This window comes from Globicephala melas, chromosome 7 (assembly GCF_963455315.2).
Source record: "Globicephala melas chromosome 7, mGloMel1.2, whole genome shotgun sequence".
NCBI classification, from domain to species: Eukaryota; Metazoa; Chordata; class Mammalia; order Artiodactyla; family Delphinidae; genus Globicephala; species Globicephala melas.
Window position 1 is genome coordinate 112,684,279 of NC_083320.1, and position 16,948 is coordinate 112,701,226.

General features: G+C 41.8%; 1 protein-coding gene and 1 pseudogene across 2 annotated transcripts in view; both read left to right on the forward strand.

The window, feature by feature from the left end:
- Positions 1 to 16,948, forward strand: part of NIPA1 (NIPA magnesium transporter 1) — a 41,747-nt gene that overhangs the window by 18,388 nt on the left and 6,411 nt on the right. For both annotated transcript variants that reach the window (XM_030840319.2, XM_060302599.1), the window contains exon 4: positions 15,076 to 15,236. In XM_030840319.2, the coding sequence (XP_030696179.1) occupies positions 15,076 to 15,236 (161 nt within the window). The remainder of the gene's footprint in view (positions 1 to 15,075; positions 15,237 to 16,948) is intronic.
- On the forward strand, positions 6,884 to 7,347 carry LOC115843890 (large ribosomal subunit protein eL21-like; annotated as a pseudogene).

The following is a 16,948-nucleotide window of genomic DNA, read 5'->3' on the forward strand; positions in this document are numbered from 1 at the left end:
TGGGGCAAATCACCTTTGTTTGAGAAGCACTTTTCTATTATGAATGTGGTGCTTGTTTTGTTTTTTGCATTTTTTTTGTGATCCATGTGACAATAGTTACATATATCATGATCCTTTACCCTTAAACACTTTGACTTGTATTTCCTAAGACGAGAGACATCCTTTCCATAACAATAGTATAATCATCAATTTTGATAAATTTAACATTATTATAATAAATGTATCTTTCTAATCTGCCTTCCCCATTCCAATTTTGTTAAGTGAACCATTATACCATTATTCTATACCATTATCCTTATACCGCCATCCTTTATACCATTATTTTTCCTTCTAGTGCAAGATGTAGTCTAGTATCTGCATTTAGTTGTCATATCTCCAGTTTAAAACAGAGGGTTTCTTTTCTTTTTTTTTTTAATAAATAGTTTTGGGAAAACTGGTAAACAATTTTTAGGAACATCAGTTTAAATCCTAATCATAGCACCATCAAAATGTGATCTAAGTGAATTAAGCATTATGTACAGGATGGCCATCCAAGTGTGAAACAGAAACAAATACAACATTGAATCGTTTGTTGATATTACATTCAGTGCCTGATTTGTGTAATGACATTATTTGATATGTTGAGGTGTGTTATCTCACTCAGCAGTGCAGAGTATGCTATGTAAAGCTGAAGTGAACCCAGTGTGTTAACTGGCATCTCCACTAATACCTACCTGAGTATCTATGGCATGTAGCTACAGATAGTTTATGTCTCTGATATTCATTGAACAAACCCGCATCTCTAGCACAAACCAGAGTAAGTCATACAGAGATTTTATCTGTAAAAAAGGAGGAAAAAAAGTTTAGCTATGTACCTAGAGTTTATGGTCCATGTGTAGGAAAACTTTTAATGTGTTTCAGATCTTAGAAGGTTAAGAAGTTTCAAACATTGGAAGCAATAAAAATGAAAAGGTTAATTTTCTACACTAAAAGATAAAATAAGAAGGATGTTTCTGTGTAATTCTAGCAACCTCATCCCATTAACAATGCAGGGGACACGGTTTCGAGCCCTGATCCGGGAAGATCCCACATGCTGCAGAGCAACTAAGCCCGTGCGCCACAACTACTGAGCCTGCACTCCAGAGCCCACGAGCCACAACTCCTGAAGGCTGGGTGCCTAGAGCCCATGCTCTGCAACAAGAGAAGCCACCGCAATGAGAAGCCCGCGCACCACAACGAAGAGTAGCCCCCACTCACAACTAGAGAAAGCCCGCACACAGCAACAAAGACCCAACACAGCTAAAAATAAATAAATTAAATAAATAAATTTTTAAAATGTATATATATTAAAAAAAAGAATTTCTTAAATTGACCAAAATAATATGAAAACCCCAATAGATAAAATGACAAAGGGCAAAAAGTGTCACTTTATACATAGGAAAATAAATTTATTCCACTAATGTTAAACCTCATTTTCAATAAAATGCACATAAGCAAACAGATTTAATAAACACCATATGTGTGTGTGTGTGTGTGTGTATACACACACACACACACACACACACACAAAGGAAGAAGAGGAAATAGAACTATATAAGAGTAACATTATTGTATCTCACTGTAGTTAAGTTAGTATCAATTTGAAATGTATTCTCATAAGCCTTAGAGAAACCACAAGGAAAATAACTTAAAACAAGTATAGTGAAAAATATCATTAAGGGAATTAAAATGCCACACTGTAAAGATTCACTTAATGCAGAAGAAAGCAGTGAGAAATAGGGAACAAGAAAAAGACGTGAAGCATAGAAAACAAAAAGTAAGACGGCAAACATAATCTAACTATATCAATAAAAACATTAAATGTCAGTGGATTAAACAATCCAATTAAAAGGCAAAGATTGTCAGGCAGGATGAAAAACAAGATCTAGCTATATTCTTTCTACTTCAGACATACTTTAGATTCAGAGATACAAATAGATTAAATGTAAAAGGAAGGAAAAACATATATTATGCAAATAGTAACCATAAGAAAGTTGGAGAGGCTATGTATCAGACAAAATAGACTGTAAAACAAAACAAAACAAAAGTTACTAGAGATGAAGAGAGACATTTTATAATGACAAAAGGGGCAGTCCGTTAGGAAGACATAACAATTATAAACAAATAGGTACCTAAAAACAGAGATCCAAAATATATAAAAGAAAACCTGACAGAATGGAGAAATAGAAAGTTCAACAATAATAGTCACAGCCTTCAGTACCCCCTTTCAATAATGGATAGAAAAGCTAGGCAAATGATCATGAAGGAAATAGAAGACTTGAATGACACTATATCCAAGTAGATAAAATAGACATCTTTAGAACACTCCACCCAACAATAGCAGAATTCATCTTCTTCCCAAGTGTACGTAGAACATACTTCAGGATAGACCATGTGGTAGGCTGTTAAAATCATCAATAAAGTTGAAAGGGTTGAAATCATTCTCTGAACACAGTGGAATGAAATTAGAAAGTAAAATCAGTGAACTTGGTGAAATTCACAAATATATGGAAATTAAATAACTTACTACTGAATGATCAATGATCTGAAAAGAAATCATGGGACTTCCCTGGTGGTCCAGTGGTTAAGAATTGGTCTTGCAATGCAGGGAACACCAGATCGATCCGTGGTTGGGGAACTAAGATCCCACGTGCCATGGGGCAACTAAGCCCACATGCTGCAACTAGAGAGTCCACGTGCCACAACTAGGGAGGCTGTGTGCTGCCACTACTGAGTCCGTGCACTCTGGAGCCCGTGCGCCACAACTAGAGAGCCCATGTGCCGCAACTAATGAGCCCGCATGCTCTGGAGCCCATGCACCACAACTAGAGAAAAGCCTCCATGTCAGAAGTAGAGAGAAGCCCACGCACCACAACAAAGAGCCCGCGTGCTGCAACTAAGACCTGACACAGCCAAAAAATAAATATTTAAAAAAAAAATCACAAGGGAAATTAGAAAATACTTTGAGATGAATAAAACTGAAGAAACAGCATGCCAAAGCATTTAGGATTCAGCTAAAGCAGTACACAGAGAGAAATTTATATTTGTAAATGCCTACATTGAAAAGGAAAGATCTCAAAATAAACAACTTAACCTTCCATCTTAAGACACTGGAAAAAGAGGACAAACTCAAATAGAAGGAAGGAAATAATAAAGATTAGCACATAAATTAATGAAATAGAGAATAGAAAAACAATAGAGAAAATCAATAAAAGCAGTTAGTCCCTTGAAAATATCATCCAAATTGATAAGACTTTAGCTGGACTGACAAAGCAAAAAAGAGAGAAAACTAAAAATACTAAAATCAGAAATGAAAGAGGAATATTACTACCAACTGTACAGAAATGAAAAGAATTATAGGCAAATATTATAAACAACTGTATGCCAACAAGTTAGATAATGTAGGTGAAATGGGCACATTCCTAGAAAGACACAAACTAACAAAACTGTTTTGAGAAGAAATAGAAAATCTGAAAAGACCTATAACAAGTAAATAGATTGAATTAGTAAATAAAAAAATCTACATCAGGGAAAAGCTTAGGTAAAACTGGTGAATTCTACCAAACATTTAAAGAAGAATTAATAGCAGTTCTTCACAAAGTCTTCCAAAAAATAGGAAGGGAGGGATTTCTTCTCAGCTCACTCTATGAAGTCAATGTTACCCTGGTAAGAAAACCAAACACAGCGCAAGAAAACTACAAACCAATTCTCTTACGAATATAGATGGATAAATCATCAACAAAATACTCTAATTGAATCCAGCAATATATAAAAGGGGTTATATACCATGGCCAAGTGGGATTTATCTTAGGAATGCAAGGTGTATTTAACATCAAAAATAAAATAATGTAATACACCACATCAATAGAATAAAGGGTGAACACTGCATCTCAACAGACACAGAACAATTATTTTATAAAATTCAACACCCCTTCATGGTGAAAACAATCAATATGCTAGGAATAGAAGGTAACTTCCTAATCTTGCAAAGGATCTCTATGGAAAAGCCCCAGCTAACATCATACTTACTGGTTAAAGACTAGATGCTTTCCCCCTAAGATTAGGAACAAGACAAGATGTCCAATTTTTGCCACTTCTATTCATAATGGTACTGGAGGTTCTACACAAAGCAGTTAGTCAAGCAAATGCATTAAAAGGCATCCAGATTGGAAAGGAAGAACTCAGCCTCCATCTCCCCACAATAATTAACAATTAGCTATCCATTAATGAAAACAGCTCTGGGAGAGCTCCGGAGTCCACTTGAGAAAATTTAGTGATACAGTGGAACCAAAAACCTGAGAATAACTGCAAGAAAAAGAAGGAAGAAGACAGCTTCATTTTGACTGCATTATCCCTTCCCCCAAGTTGGGGTTGCTCAGTGCCATGAGGGAACTTCCCAGATAGGAAGAGTTCCCCTGGCCAGGAAAGGAAGAATGGAGGAAGTGACCAGTTTCCCCAAGACTTTCAGAGCACCACACGAAGCTCCCACCCAGAATGGCAAAACTGAAGTGTATTGAAATGGCTAGGAGCAAGGAAGAAAAGCAGGGGATACCAGTGGCAGCCATGCAGTGGGAGTGAGTGTGGTTCTCAGTGACCTGCTCTGCAGAAAAACTTAGCAGATTTCACCACCATGGACCCCTGCATATTTCAGCAACTTTTGCCCTATAGGTATTCACGTTCACTGATGCCAGAAGCCCGAGTCCTTCCTTGCTCCATTTCCCCACTCTCCCCCCCTGCACTTGGGGAGCCTGGGAACCGCACGGGCAGCAAGCAGCCCTCTTGAGTGCAAGACAGCAGCCGACACCTCCACAGCTGACCCCGCCACAATGTGCTTCCTTGCAGCTAGTGCCTCCAGCTGTGCCTTTCCACACTGCAGGCCTCCACTGCAATGTGCAGTTTGGGAGCGGGTATCCTGGCAGCCACAGGAGAGCACTCCGGCCGCCAGCCTCCACAGCTACATGTTGGTCTGGATCAGGCCTTGTCTTCTGTCACTAGCCTGCCCTGCTGCATTGACCTGCCGCCAGCCACTTGAGCTATGCACTTGCACACCCCTGGCCCAACCCCTGTCACCAGCCTCCATTACACTGTGCATGGCTTGTGGGACTGGGAAGTGTGCAGCTACCGCAGGGCCATGGTAGGAATCCCACAGCTGCTAGTGAGCTTATAGTTGGTCCCAGCCCTTGCTGCTTGCCTTGGCCCCTACCGCTGTCTGTGTGTCTGCAACTGGCAGGCACTATATAGGCACTTGAAACTATATAGGCACCTGCAGTTGGCCCTCAGAGCTGAGTGTGGCACATCATTGGCTCTGGCCACCATCTCTGCCTATCCTGGTGTCTAGCCACTTGACCCCAAGTGATACTATGGACCCCAGTACCCCTTGCGGCCACTATGGACCCTCAGCAGTACTCACCATGGAGCACACAGTTGCTGATGATGTAGACCCTAGCAGCCTGAGCCAAAAGACATGCCCCACCGGACCTGGCGCCACCGTATGTGCCTGCTCTTGGTGCCCCGCACCACTGACCGAGGGCCACAGCGCACTCCAGCATGACCCCACCCCTAGGTGAAAGTCTTCCCTTACCCGTAAAGTCTGGAAAAGGTGAGTGCTTCTTCAAATGTGCAGACACGCAAAGCTATAGGAATCATGAAGAATCAGGGAAACGTGACTCCACCAAAAGAACCTCCAGTAACGCCCAAAGAAATAAAGATCCTGAATTTCCTAATAAAGAATTCATAATAACTGTTCCAAAGACTCTTAGCTACAAAAGAACACAGATAAACAATTTAATGATATCAGGAAGACAACATAAGACCAAAATGAGAAGTTTAATGAAGAGATAGAAGATGTAAAAAAAGAACCAAACAAATTTTGGAGCTGAAGAATGAAATGACAGAACTGAAGAATTCAGCACAGAGCTTTAACAGCAGACGACCAAACAGAAGAATCAGTGAGCTTGAAGGCAGATCAATTGAAAATATCCAATGTGAGGAACAAAAAGAAAAAAGAACGAAAAGGAATGAAGAAAGCTGGTGGGACTTTCATGACACCATTTAGAGAAACAATGTAGGCATCATTGGAATCCCAGGAGAAGAAGAGAGGAAGAAAGGAGTAGAAAGCTTATGTAAAGGAAATAATAGCTGAGAACCTGTCAAACCAGGGGAGAGATTTGGACATCCAAGTTCATGAAGCTCATAGGTTACCCTAAGATTTCAGTCCAAAATGATCTTGTCCAATACCCATTATAATAAAACTGTCTAAAATCAAAGAGAATTTTAAAAGCAGCAAGAGAGAAAAAAAATCATAGAAGGAAACACCCATAAGGCTATCAATGGATTTCTGAACAGAGACCTTGCAGTCCAGGAGAAAAGGGGATGATATGTTTGAAGTGCTGAATGGAAGAAACTACCAAGAATACTATACCCCGCAAAGTTGCCCTTCAGAAATGAAGGCAAGAAAAAGACTTTCCCATGGGCTTCCCTGGTGGCGCAGTGGTTGAGAGTCCACCTGCTGATGTGGGGGACATGGGTTCGTGCCCTGGTCCGGGAGGATCCCACATGCCGCGGAGCAGCTGGGACCATGAGCCATGGCCACTGGGCCTGCACGTCTGGAGCCTGTGCTCCGCAACGGGAGAGGCCACAACAGTGAGAGGCCCGCGTACGGAAAAAAAAAAAAAAAAAAAGACTTTCCTTACGCACGTGGCTCCCGGAGCCTCCTATCCCTCCCCCTGTCTCTCAGGCATTCTTCTCACCATTTAAAGTGAAGTGTGCATTCGTTGTAACAGTGATTTGGCTTTGATGGGTTATCTGAAGCATTCTTCGATCTCCTTGCCACAGAAATTATATGAAAATGTATTCGCCAAAATGACCAACACGAAGGGGCACCTGCTACACGTTCTCTAGGCCTTTTAGAAAATATGGAGTTGTTCCTTTGGCCACATACATGCGAATCTACAAGAAAGGTGTTATTGTAGATATCAAGGGAATGGGCACTGTTCAAAAAGGAATGCCCCACAAATGTTACCATGGCAAAACTGGGAGAGTCTACAATGTTAACCCAGCATGCTGTTGGCATCATTGTAAACAAACAAGGGCAAGATTCTTGCCAAGAGAATTAATGAGCGTATCAAGCACATTAAGCACTCTAAGAGCCAAGATAGCTTCCTGAAATGGGTGAAGGAAAATGATCAGAAAAAGAAGGAAGCCAAAGAGAAAGGTACTTGGGTTCAACTGAAGCGCCAGCCTGCTCCACCCAGAGAAGCACACTTTGTGAGAACCAATGGAAAGGAGCCTGAACTGTTGTAGCCCATTCCCTATGAATTCATGGCATGATGGGTATAAAGAAAATAAAAGACCTGGACTGGAAAAAAACAAACAAACAAGACTTTCCTTAACAAATAAAAGCTGAGGGAGTTTATCACCACTAGACCTGCCTGCAAGAAATGCCTAAAGGAGTTCTTCAAGCTGAAATGAAAGGACACTGGTTGATAACATGGAAATATATGAAAATATACAACACACTGGCAAAAGTAAGCATATAGTCAGATTGAGAATACTGAATACAGAATACTGTAATATGGTGGTGTGTTAACTACCTAACTCTAGTATAAAGGTTGAAGGATAAAAGTCTTAAAAAAGAGCCATAGCTACCACAGTTGATCAATGGACACACAGTAGAAAAAGATGTAAATTGTGGCATCAAAAATATGAAAAAAAGAAGGGAATAAAAGATTAGAGGTTCTGTGTGCAATAGAAGTTAAATTGTTATGAGTGCAAAATAGACTTATATCTCTAAGATGTCTTAATGTAACCTCATGGTAACCACAAAACAAAACCTTCAGTAGATTCACAAACAAGAGAAGGGAATCAACGGATATCACAATGGAAAATCAGTTCACAAAGGACGGCAGCAAGAGAGAAGGAAAGGTACAAGGGAACTCCAATAAGCCAGAAAACAGTTAATGAGATGGCATTAATAAGTCCTTACCTATCAATAATTACTCTAAGTGTTAAAGGATTGATTTCTCTAATCAAAGCACATAGAGTGGCTAGATGGATTAAAAAATAGAACCCTGGTATATGCTGCCTACAAGAGACTCACTTCAGTTTTAAGGAAACATACACTCAAAGTGAAGGGATGGAAAAAGATCTTCCTTGCCATTGGGAACCAAAAGAGAACAGGAGTAGCTATACTTATATCAGACAAAGTAGACTTTAACCTGAAAACAGTAGCAAAAGACAGAGAAGGTCATTAGACAATAATAAAGTGGTCAATTCATCAAAAATATAACAATCACAAATATATTCACACCAACATCAGAGCATCTAAATATATTAAGCAGATATTAACAGATCTGAAGGGAAAAATAGACAACAATACAATAATGGTAAAACACTTCAATACCCCACTTTCAACAATGGATAGGTCATCCAGACGGAAAATCAAGGAAACATGGAACTTGAACCCTATGTTAGACCAATCTAACATATACAGAACATCCTATCCAACAGCAGCACAGTACACATTCTTCTCAAGTGTGCAGGAAACATTTTCCAGGATAGATCTTACGATAGGTCACAAACAAGTATTAGCAAATTTAAGAAGATCAAAGTCATACCCAGTATCTTTTCCGACCACAGTGGTATGAAACTACAAATCAATAACAGGAGGAAAGCTGGAAAATTCACAAATATGTGGATATTAAATAAACACTCCTGAACAACCAGTGTGTCAAAGAAGAAATCAAATGGGATATCCAAAAGTATCTGGAAACCAATGAAAATGGAGACCTAATATATCAAAAGCTATGGGATACTGCAAAAGCAGATCTAAGACGGAAGTTTACAGCAATAAATGCCTACATTAAGACAAAAGAAAGATATCAAATAACCTAATTTTTTACCTCAAGGAACTAGAAGAAGAACAAACTATCCCCAATGTAGGCAGAAAGAAGGGAATAAAAAGCCAAGCAGAAATAAATGAAATAACATCCATAAAAACAATAGAGATGCTTAACAAAACTGAGAGCTGCTTTTCTTTTTTAATAAAATTGAGAAACTTTTAGCTAGACTACCTAAGGAAAAAGAAGATTCAAATAAATAAATTCAGAAATGAAAGAGGAGACATTACAACTGAACGACAGACATAGAAAGGATCATGAGACTATGAACAATTCTACACCAACAAATTGGATAACCTAGGAAAAAACAGATAAATTCCTAGAACATGCAACCTACCATGACTGAATCATGAAGAGATAGAAAATCTGAGCAGAAGAAGATTGAATCAGTAATTTAAAACATCCCAGCAAAGAAAAGTCCAGGAAGAGATGGCTTCACAGGTGAATTCTATCAAATATTTAAAGGAGAATTAATACTAATCCTTCTCAAATCTTCCCAAAAATTGAAGAGGAGGGATCACTTCCAAACTCATTTTACAAGGCCAGCATTACTGTGACACCAAAACCAGACAAGGACACTACAAAAAAGGAAATTACTTACCAATATCACTGATGAATATTGGATGCAAAAATTCTCAACAAAGTATTAGCAAACTGAATTCAACAATACACTAGAAAATCATATACTATGATCAAGTGGGGTTTGTACCAGGGATGCAGAGATAGTTCAGTATCCACAAATCAATCAGTGTGATATACCACATTAACAAAATGAAGGGTAAAAGTCATATGATCATCTCAATAGATGCAGAAAAAGCATTTGACAAAATCAAATATCTATTCATGACAAAAACTCAACAAACTGGGTACAGGGGGAACATACTGCAACATAATAAAGGTCACATAAGACAATCCCACAGCTAACTTTATACTTAATAGTGAAAAGCCAAAGGCTTTTTCTCTGAGATCAGGAACAAGACAAGGATGCCCACTCTTGCCACTTTTATTCAGCATAATACTGGCAGCCCTAGCCAGAGCAAGACAAGAAAAAGCAATAAAAGGCATCCAAATGGGAAAGGAGGAAGTAAAACTGTCTCTACTTGCAGCTGACATAATATTGTATATAGAAAACCCCAAAGACTCTACCAAAAAACTGTTATAACTGATAAATAAATTCACTGAAGTTGCAAGATATAAGATCAATGTACAAAAATCAGTTGTGTTTCTACACACGAAGAAAAACAATCAGAAAAAGAAATCAAGAAAACAATCCCATTTATAGTTGCATCAAAAAGAATAAAATAGGGACTTCCCTGCCAGTCCAGTGGTTGACTCTGAGCTTCCAGTGCAGAGGGTGCAGGTTCAATCCCTGGTCAGGGAACTAAGATCCTGCATGATATGTGGCATGGCCAAAAAAATAAATAAATAAAATACCTAGGAATAAAGTTAACCAAGAAGGCAAAAGACTTGTACAGTGAAAACTATTAACACCTTGATGAAAAAAATTGAAGAAGACACAAATAAAGGCAAAGATATTCCATTCTTATAGATTGGAAGAATTAATATTGTTAAAATGTCCATACCACCCAGTGCAATCTATGGATTCAGTGCAATCCTATCAAGATTCCAGTGGCGGGCTTCCCTGGTGGCGCAGTGGTTGAGAGTCCGCCTGCTGATGCAGGGGACACGGGTTCGTGCCCCGGTCTGGGAAGATCCCACGTGCCGCAGAGCGGCTAGGCCCGTGAGCCATGGCCGCTGAGCCTGCGCGTCTGGAGCCTGTGCTCCGCAACGGGAGAGGCCACAACAGTGAGAGGCCCGCGTACCGCAAAAAAAAAAAAAAAAAAAAAGATTCCAGTGGCATTTTTTCACAGAAATAGAACAAACAATCCTGAAATTTGTATGGATCCATAAAAGACAAAGATAGACAAAGCAATCTTGAGAAAGAACAAAGCTAGAGGCATCAAGCTTCCTGAGTTCAAACTATATTGTAAGCTATAGTAATCCAAACGGTATTTATTTATTTATTTATTTATGGCTGTGTTGGGTCTTCGTTGCTGCACGCGGGCTTTCTCTAGTTGCGGCAAGCGGGGGCTACTCTTCATTGCGGTGCGCGGGCTTCTCATTGCGGTGGTTTCTCTTGTTGCTGAGCACAGGCTCTAGGCACGAGGCTCTAGAAGGTAGGCTCAATAGTTGTGGTGCACAGGCTTCGTTTCTCTGCAGCATGTGGGATCTTCCCGGACCAGGGATCGAACCAGTGTCCTCTGCATTGGCAGGCAGTTTCTTAACCACTGCGCCACCAGGGAAGTCCCAACAGTATGGTATTGGCATAAAATCAGACACGTAGATCAGTGGAGCAGAATAGAGAACCCAGAAACAAACCCACACATATATGGTCAATTAATTTAAGACAAAAATGTCAAGAATATAATGGAGAAACGATAGTCTGTTCCATAAAACTGGTCAGGCCACATGTAAAAGAATGAAGCTGGATCACTATATTACACTGTACACAAAAATCAACTCAAAACAGATTAAAGACTTGAACATAAGACCTGAAACTAGGGCTTCCCTGGTGGCGCAACGGTTGAGAGTCTGCCTGCCGATGCAGGGAACACGGGTTCGTGCCCCGGTCCGGGAAGATCCTACATGCCGCGGAGCGGCTGGGCCCGTGAGCCATGGCCGCTGAGCCTGCGCGTCCGGAGCCTGTGCTCCGCGACGGGAGAGGCCACAACAATGAGAGGCCTGCGTACCGCAAAAAAAAAAAAAAGACCTGAAACTATAAAACTCCTAGAAGATAAACATAACGAGTAAGCTCTTTGATATTGGTCTTGGCAATTTTTTTGATCTGACATCAAAAACAAAGACAACAAATGCAAAAATAAATAAGTGGGACTACATCAGACCAAAAAGCTTCTACACAGGGACTTCCCTGGTGGTCCAGTGGTTAAGACTTTACCTTCCAATGCAGAAAGTGTGGGTTCAATCCCTGGTTAGGAAGCTAGGGTCCCACATACCTCACAGCCAAAAAACCAAAACATAAAACAGAAGTAATATTGTAGCAAATTCAATAAAGACTTTAAAATAAAAAAAAATCTTTTAAAAAATCAATAAAAACCTTCTGCACAGCAATGGAAACCATCAACAAAATACAAGGACCATTTATAGGATGAGAAAAAATATGTACAAATCATAGATCTGGTAAGGGGTTAATCTCCAAATTATATAAAAAAATCTTACAACTCAATAGCAAAAAAAATCACAATCTGATTAAAACATGGGCAGAGGAACTGAAGAAATGTTTTTCCAAAGAAGACATACAGGTGCCCAATAGGTACATGAAAAGACGCACAACATCATTAGTCATGGGGGAAATTCATATCAAAACCACAATGAGATATCACCTCATACCTGTTAGAATGGCTGTCATAAAAAATAAACAAGAGATAAGTGTTGGCAAGGGTGTGGAGAAAAGGGAACCCTTGTGCACTCCTTGTGTACTGTTTCCTTCTTCATCTGTCAGTGGACACTGGAGTTGCCTCCACAGTCTAGCTATTGTGCATCATGCTGCTATGAACTTGGGTATACAAATTTCTCTTCAAGACCTTGCTGTCAATTCTACAGCGCATTTTTTGTTTGTTTACTATTACTATAAGTTTATTAAGATAGTCTGTTGACTCTCTCTTGGCATTAAATTTCTTTCCCCCTCTTTCCATTGCCTTTTATCACGCTGCTTCTCACCTCACCCTCCCACCTCTGCTGTACCCCCAACCCCTCCAGTGAGGATGCTGCTCCTTCCTCTGTGCTGTCGTGGCCCTGATGCCGACATGTAACTTGTGCCTCCACCTCAGGCCAACTCTCCAGATAGATGTGCGATTAGTTCTGTAGATCATTTAACTTAGGGGGTGGCCACCTTTTTCTGTAAAGGGCCAGATGGTAAATATTTTAGGCTTTGTGGGCCATGTGGCCTCTGTTGCAGCTGCTCGCCTCTACCATCATAGTGGAAAGTAGCCAGAGACCAGACTAACTGTGTGGACACGGCTGTGCTCCAGTAAGATGTTATTCACAGAAACAGGTGAAGGGCTGGATTGGGCCTTCAGCCATAGTCTGTGGACTCCTGATTTAAGTCAAAGAGATTTTATATGATTTTTGTTTAATCTCAGATCAGAAGGTAGCAGGCTTTAGTTACTGCAGCCCAGGAAAAGTGAGAGGAGAAAGGTTTTGAGCCTAGACAGCTGGTGGATTTCCTGCTGGGGAAGCCTGTTAGATAGATGGCCCTTATTCCAGCCGCCCTGGGGTCATCCATTCTCAGCCACAGAGGGGAGGCAAGGACTAGTTCTCCATGAGGAACATACTCAGGAGGTAAGCGGTTGCCCACGTCTTTATCTGGTGTGTCCTTAAATGACATGGCACTCTATTGACCATGTGTCTAGCGTCTCTAAACTGGATGCCCTAACATCTGCCCTGCATGCCTGTGCCGCACACGCCTCGTTCTGGACAGTCCGGTCCTGAGTCACCTTGCCTTGGCTCACGTGTCCGCTGGCACGTGCACCTTTCTCCTCGGGAGGAGTTCTCCTGCTCAGGCATGCGTTTCAAATCTAAACCAACCGATCCAGAGCTCACATCCCAACCACCTCCTTTTTTGGACTCTCACACTCCTGCCCACTACCCACCTGCGCTGATCCCCCAGGACCAAGTCATAGACAGCTAGGGACAGCCCGTGCCCAAGCGCCACTGAGCTCTTCCCTCTGGCCAGTGCTAAACTGCTTGCACTGCCTTACACACCCCTTCCCCCGGAGACCACAGTGAAGTGAAGGCTCTTGCTACAGCCCTCCGCAACCCCGCAACCCGCCAGCGCCTCCTGACCAACGCTAGCGCTTCCCTGTGCCGTCCTGCGTAGGACGCTACGGCCCTCAGCTCGGAGACCGTGAGCAATAAACTGTCTTTTTCAATGGCAGTTGTTTCCTGATCTATTGGCCTTAGCATCCCTCAAGTTTTCTGTTACGCACTGTTTTATAGCAGGGCTGTTTAATTTGTACTCTGGTATAAGACCAAGAGTGCAATAAGAGGTGAGTTGGCCTCGGGGTGCGGGATTACCCTGCCCCTTTCTTCCATATTCGTGGCAGCCCCCTCCCCCGGCATAGGCCCACCCGTTGTTCCTGGCTGACTCCAGCCCACCTGTTATTCTCGGAGCCGCCCACTCCTTTGTTGCCACCTCTCCGTGCAGCTGTGTGGAGCCCCCCAGTTTAACATCCAGTTCTGTATTATTATATCCTGTATGGTTTCTTTCAGGGATGTTGCTTATTTTCCCAGCTACACTGATGGGTCTCCTTGGGGACCAGGCTATCCAGGGCCAGGGACACAAAGCGCTGTAAGGGAAAGATGGAAGCTTTGACCTCTCCGTGGCTTCACCTTTTGTTAGCTTTGTGGCCTTGGTTTCAGTGCTGATCTTTTCTGAGGTTTGGTTTCCTTATCTGTGAAATGAGGATGAATGGAAATAGTCCTGTATATATATATATTGGTATCTGGGTCTGGTGTGCCCTCCCCGTACCAGTCTTAAGATTACAGATGTTTTATGAGGAATGCTTTTTTTTTTTGCATTAAATAAGTAATGTGACCACATTTTAAAAGTTTCCATATTAGAGAAGAGAAAAATAATCACCCATACTCCTTGTACCATAATTCAATTACTATTAGCCTTTTGATTTTTTCTTATTTGTGCATTTTCTCACTTAATTTATTTTAACTTAAGTGTTCTGATCATGAATTACTTGTAATTATTTTAACGATTTTCATATCCTGCTTTCCTACTTAACATAGTTTTTTTGGACTGTGTACTTTTAAAAATATGGAGGCAATATTTTTATTTTTGATCAATCATAAAACTTAGTTTTCTACCCTGGTATATTTCATATCTACTGAAATAATAGAGTGGTATGAGTTACTAGTATCATTATGTACTGGCTCTGCATGGAATTGGCATGAAGATCCTATTTGTACTGAAATAGCAACTTCAATAAATTCCTAATCTTTGTACACTTAAAAACTAATTTAAAAATAAAATGTGACGGTAAAGAAGATGTAGCTTTAATAACATCTGCAGTTAGAAGAAACAGGTCGGTCAGATAGTTTGATTTAATCATATCTTATTTTAAAATTGAAGGTCCATTTTAGCTTCTTACCTTCTGAAAGAAAAGCTCAACATCTTGGGCAAGTTGGGGTGTCTACTAAGCTGTGCGGGTTCTGTCGTGCTGATTATCCACTCCCCGAAATCTGAGAGTGTGACCACTCAGGCCGAGCTGGAGGAGAAGCTGACCAACCCAGGTAACTCAGAGCTGTGGTGCCAGAGAGCTTGCCGCCTCCGGCGCGGTTCTCCCAGCTGGAGCTGTACCCTCCGCCCCGCTGTGGTCTGTCCTCCAGGCCCTTGATTCCTCTTTGCTCACCACTGTCTGCTGCTGCCCCCCGGGGCTGCCCTGCTGCCGTGGCCCCTTTGCTGCCTGCTGGGATCTGGACCTTGTGCATGGACGCTGTCCCCCACCCCGCATCTGTGCGCCCATTCTGCGGGATCGACCCCAGGCTGCTCCTCTCAGGACCACCATGTGTCCAGGCCTCCATGCTTCCCTCTGAAGTGAAGCTCTCAGAGAGCCGAGGTCTGATTTAATTCATCTTTAGAGCCCCCGCAGAGCCCTGTACTTTTTTTTTTTTTGGTATCTACTTTTGACATAATTTCTTTTTTTTCATAACTGCAATCACCACCACCCCTTCCCCCTGATGAGAGAAAACCCAAAGTACTGCACACTCAGGCCCAGCTGCTTTTTCTTCTTCTTCTTTTTTTTTTATTAATTAATTAATTTATTTTTGCCTGTGTTGGGTCTTCGTTTCTGTGCGAGGGCTTTCTCTAGTTGCGGCAAGCGGGGGCCACTCTTCATCATGGTGCGCGGGCCTCTCACTGTCGCGGTCTCTCTTGTTGCGGAGCACAGGCTCCAGATGCACAGGCTCAGTAGTTGTGGCTCACGGGCCCAGTTGCTCTGTGGCATGTGGGATCTTCCCAGACCATGGCTCGAACCCGTGTCCCCTGCATTGGCAGGCAGACTCTCAACCACTGCGCCACCAGGGAAGCCCCCCAGCTGCTTTTTATGAAATAAAGCCTGCGCACTTGCGTTCAAGCTACTTCTGATTTTTCTGCAAACACAGCCCACACTTCGGCAGTATTTTACGTTTGCGTGTGCTGCTCTCTGCCCTCCGCTACCCCTTGCCCAGTTTATAGGTCAGGCTCCCAGGCAGCTTTCAGCTGTAGTATCTTCCTGAATCTTCCCCTGCAGCAGAGCTCCATAGTCTTTTTCTTATCCTTGAGGAAGAGGGGCTCCCACCACCTGCTTGCTGATACACATGTCCAGGCTGTTCCCAGCCCTCAGGCCCAGTGCCTGGCACCCCCTTTACAATCTGGAAATGAAGTTCATGGAAAATACAACTCCTTGTACATATAATAGCAGTCAACATAATGCCCTAAGAACAGTACTTTGGAATAAAATGGAATGCTCAGGTACAACTATAGGAGAAGACATATTAAAGCCAGCAGACCCCACACCGTGTGTGCTGTGAATCTGGCAGGTGCCAAACAGACCGATGGGGAGGTGTTGTGTTATTGACTCAAACACTAAGGATTTTGCCATCAGCAATGGGATCTTCTTTTTTGTTTTTTGTTTTTTTTTTTTTGGCTACGCCAGGTGGCCTGCCAGATCTCAGTTCCCTGACCAGAGATTGAACCTGGGCCCCACCAGCGAAAGCCCGGAATCCTAACCACTAGACCACCAGGGAACTCCCAGCAATGGGATCTTCTGAAATGGAGTATAACTCTTGAAGTTCTGAAAAATTCAATGTATATTAAGTCCTTGCCAAATTACTCTGTTTTACACATAAAACAGGTTCTAGCTCTGATTATTATAAATATTTTCCACTTTCCTGTCCAAGATGACATCCCGAAGTCATCAGGAGAACAGGATGATTTTTCATTGTGTGGGGCCGTCTGCACATCA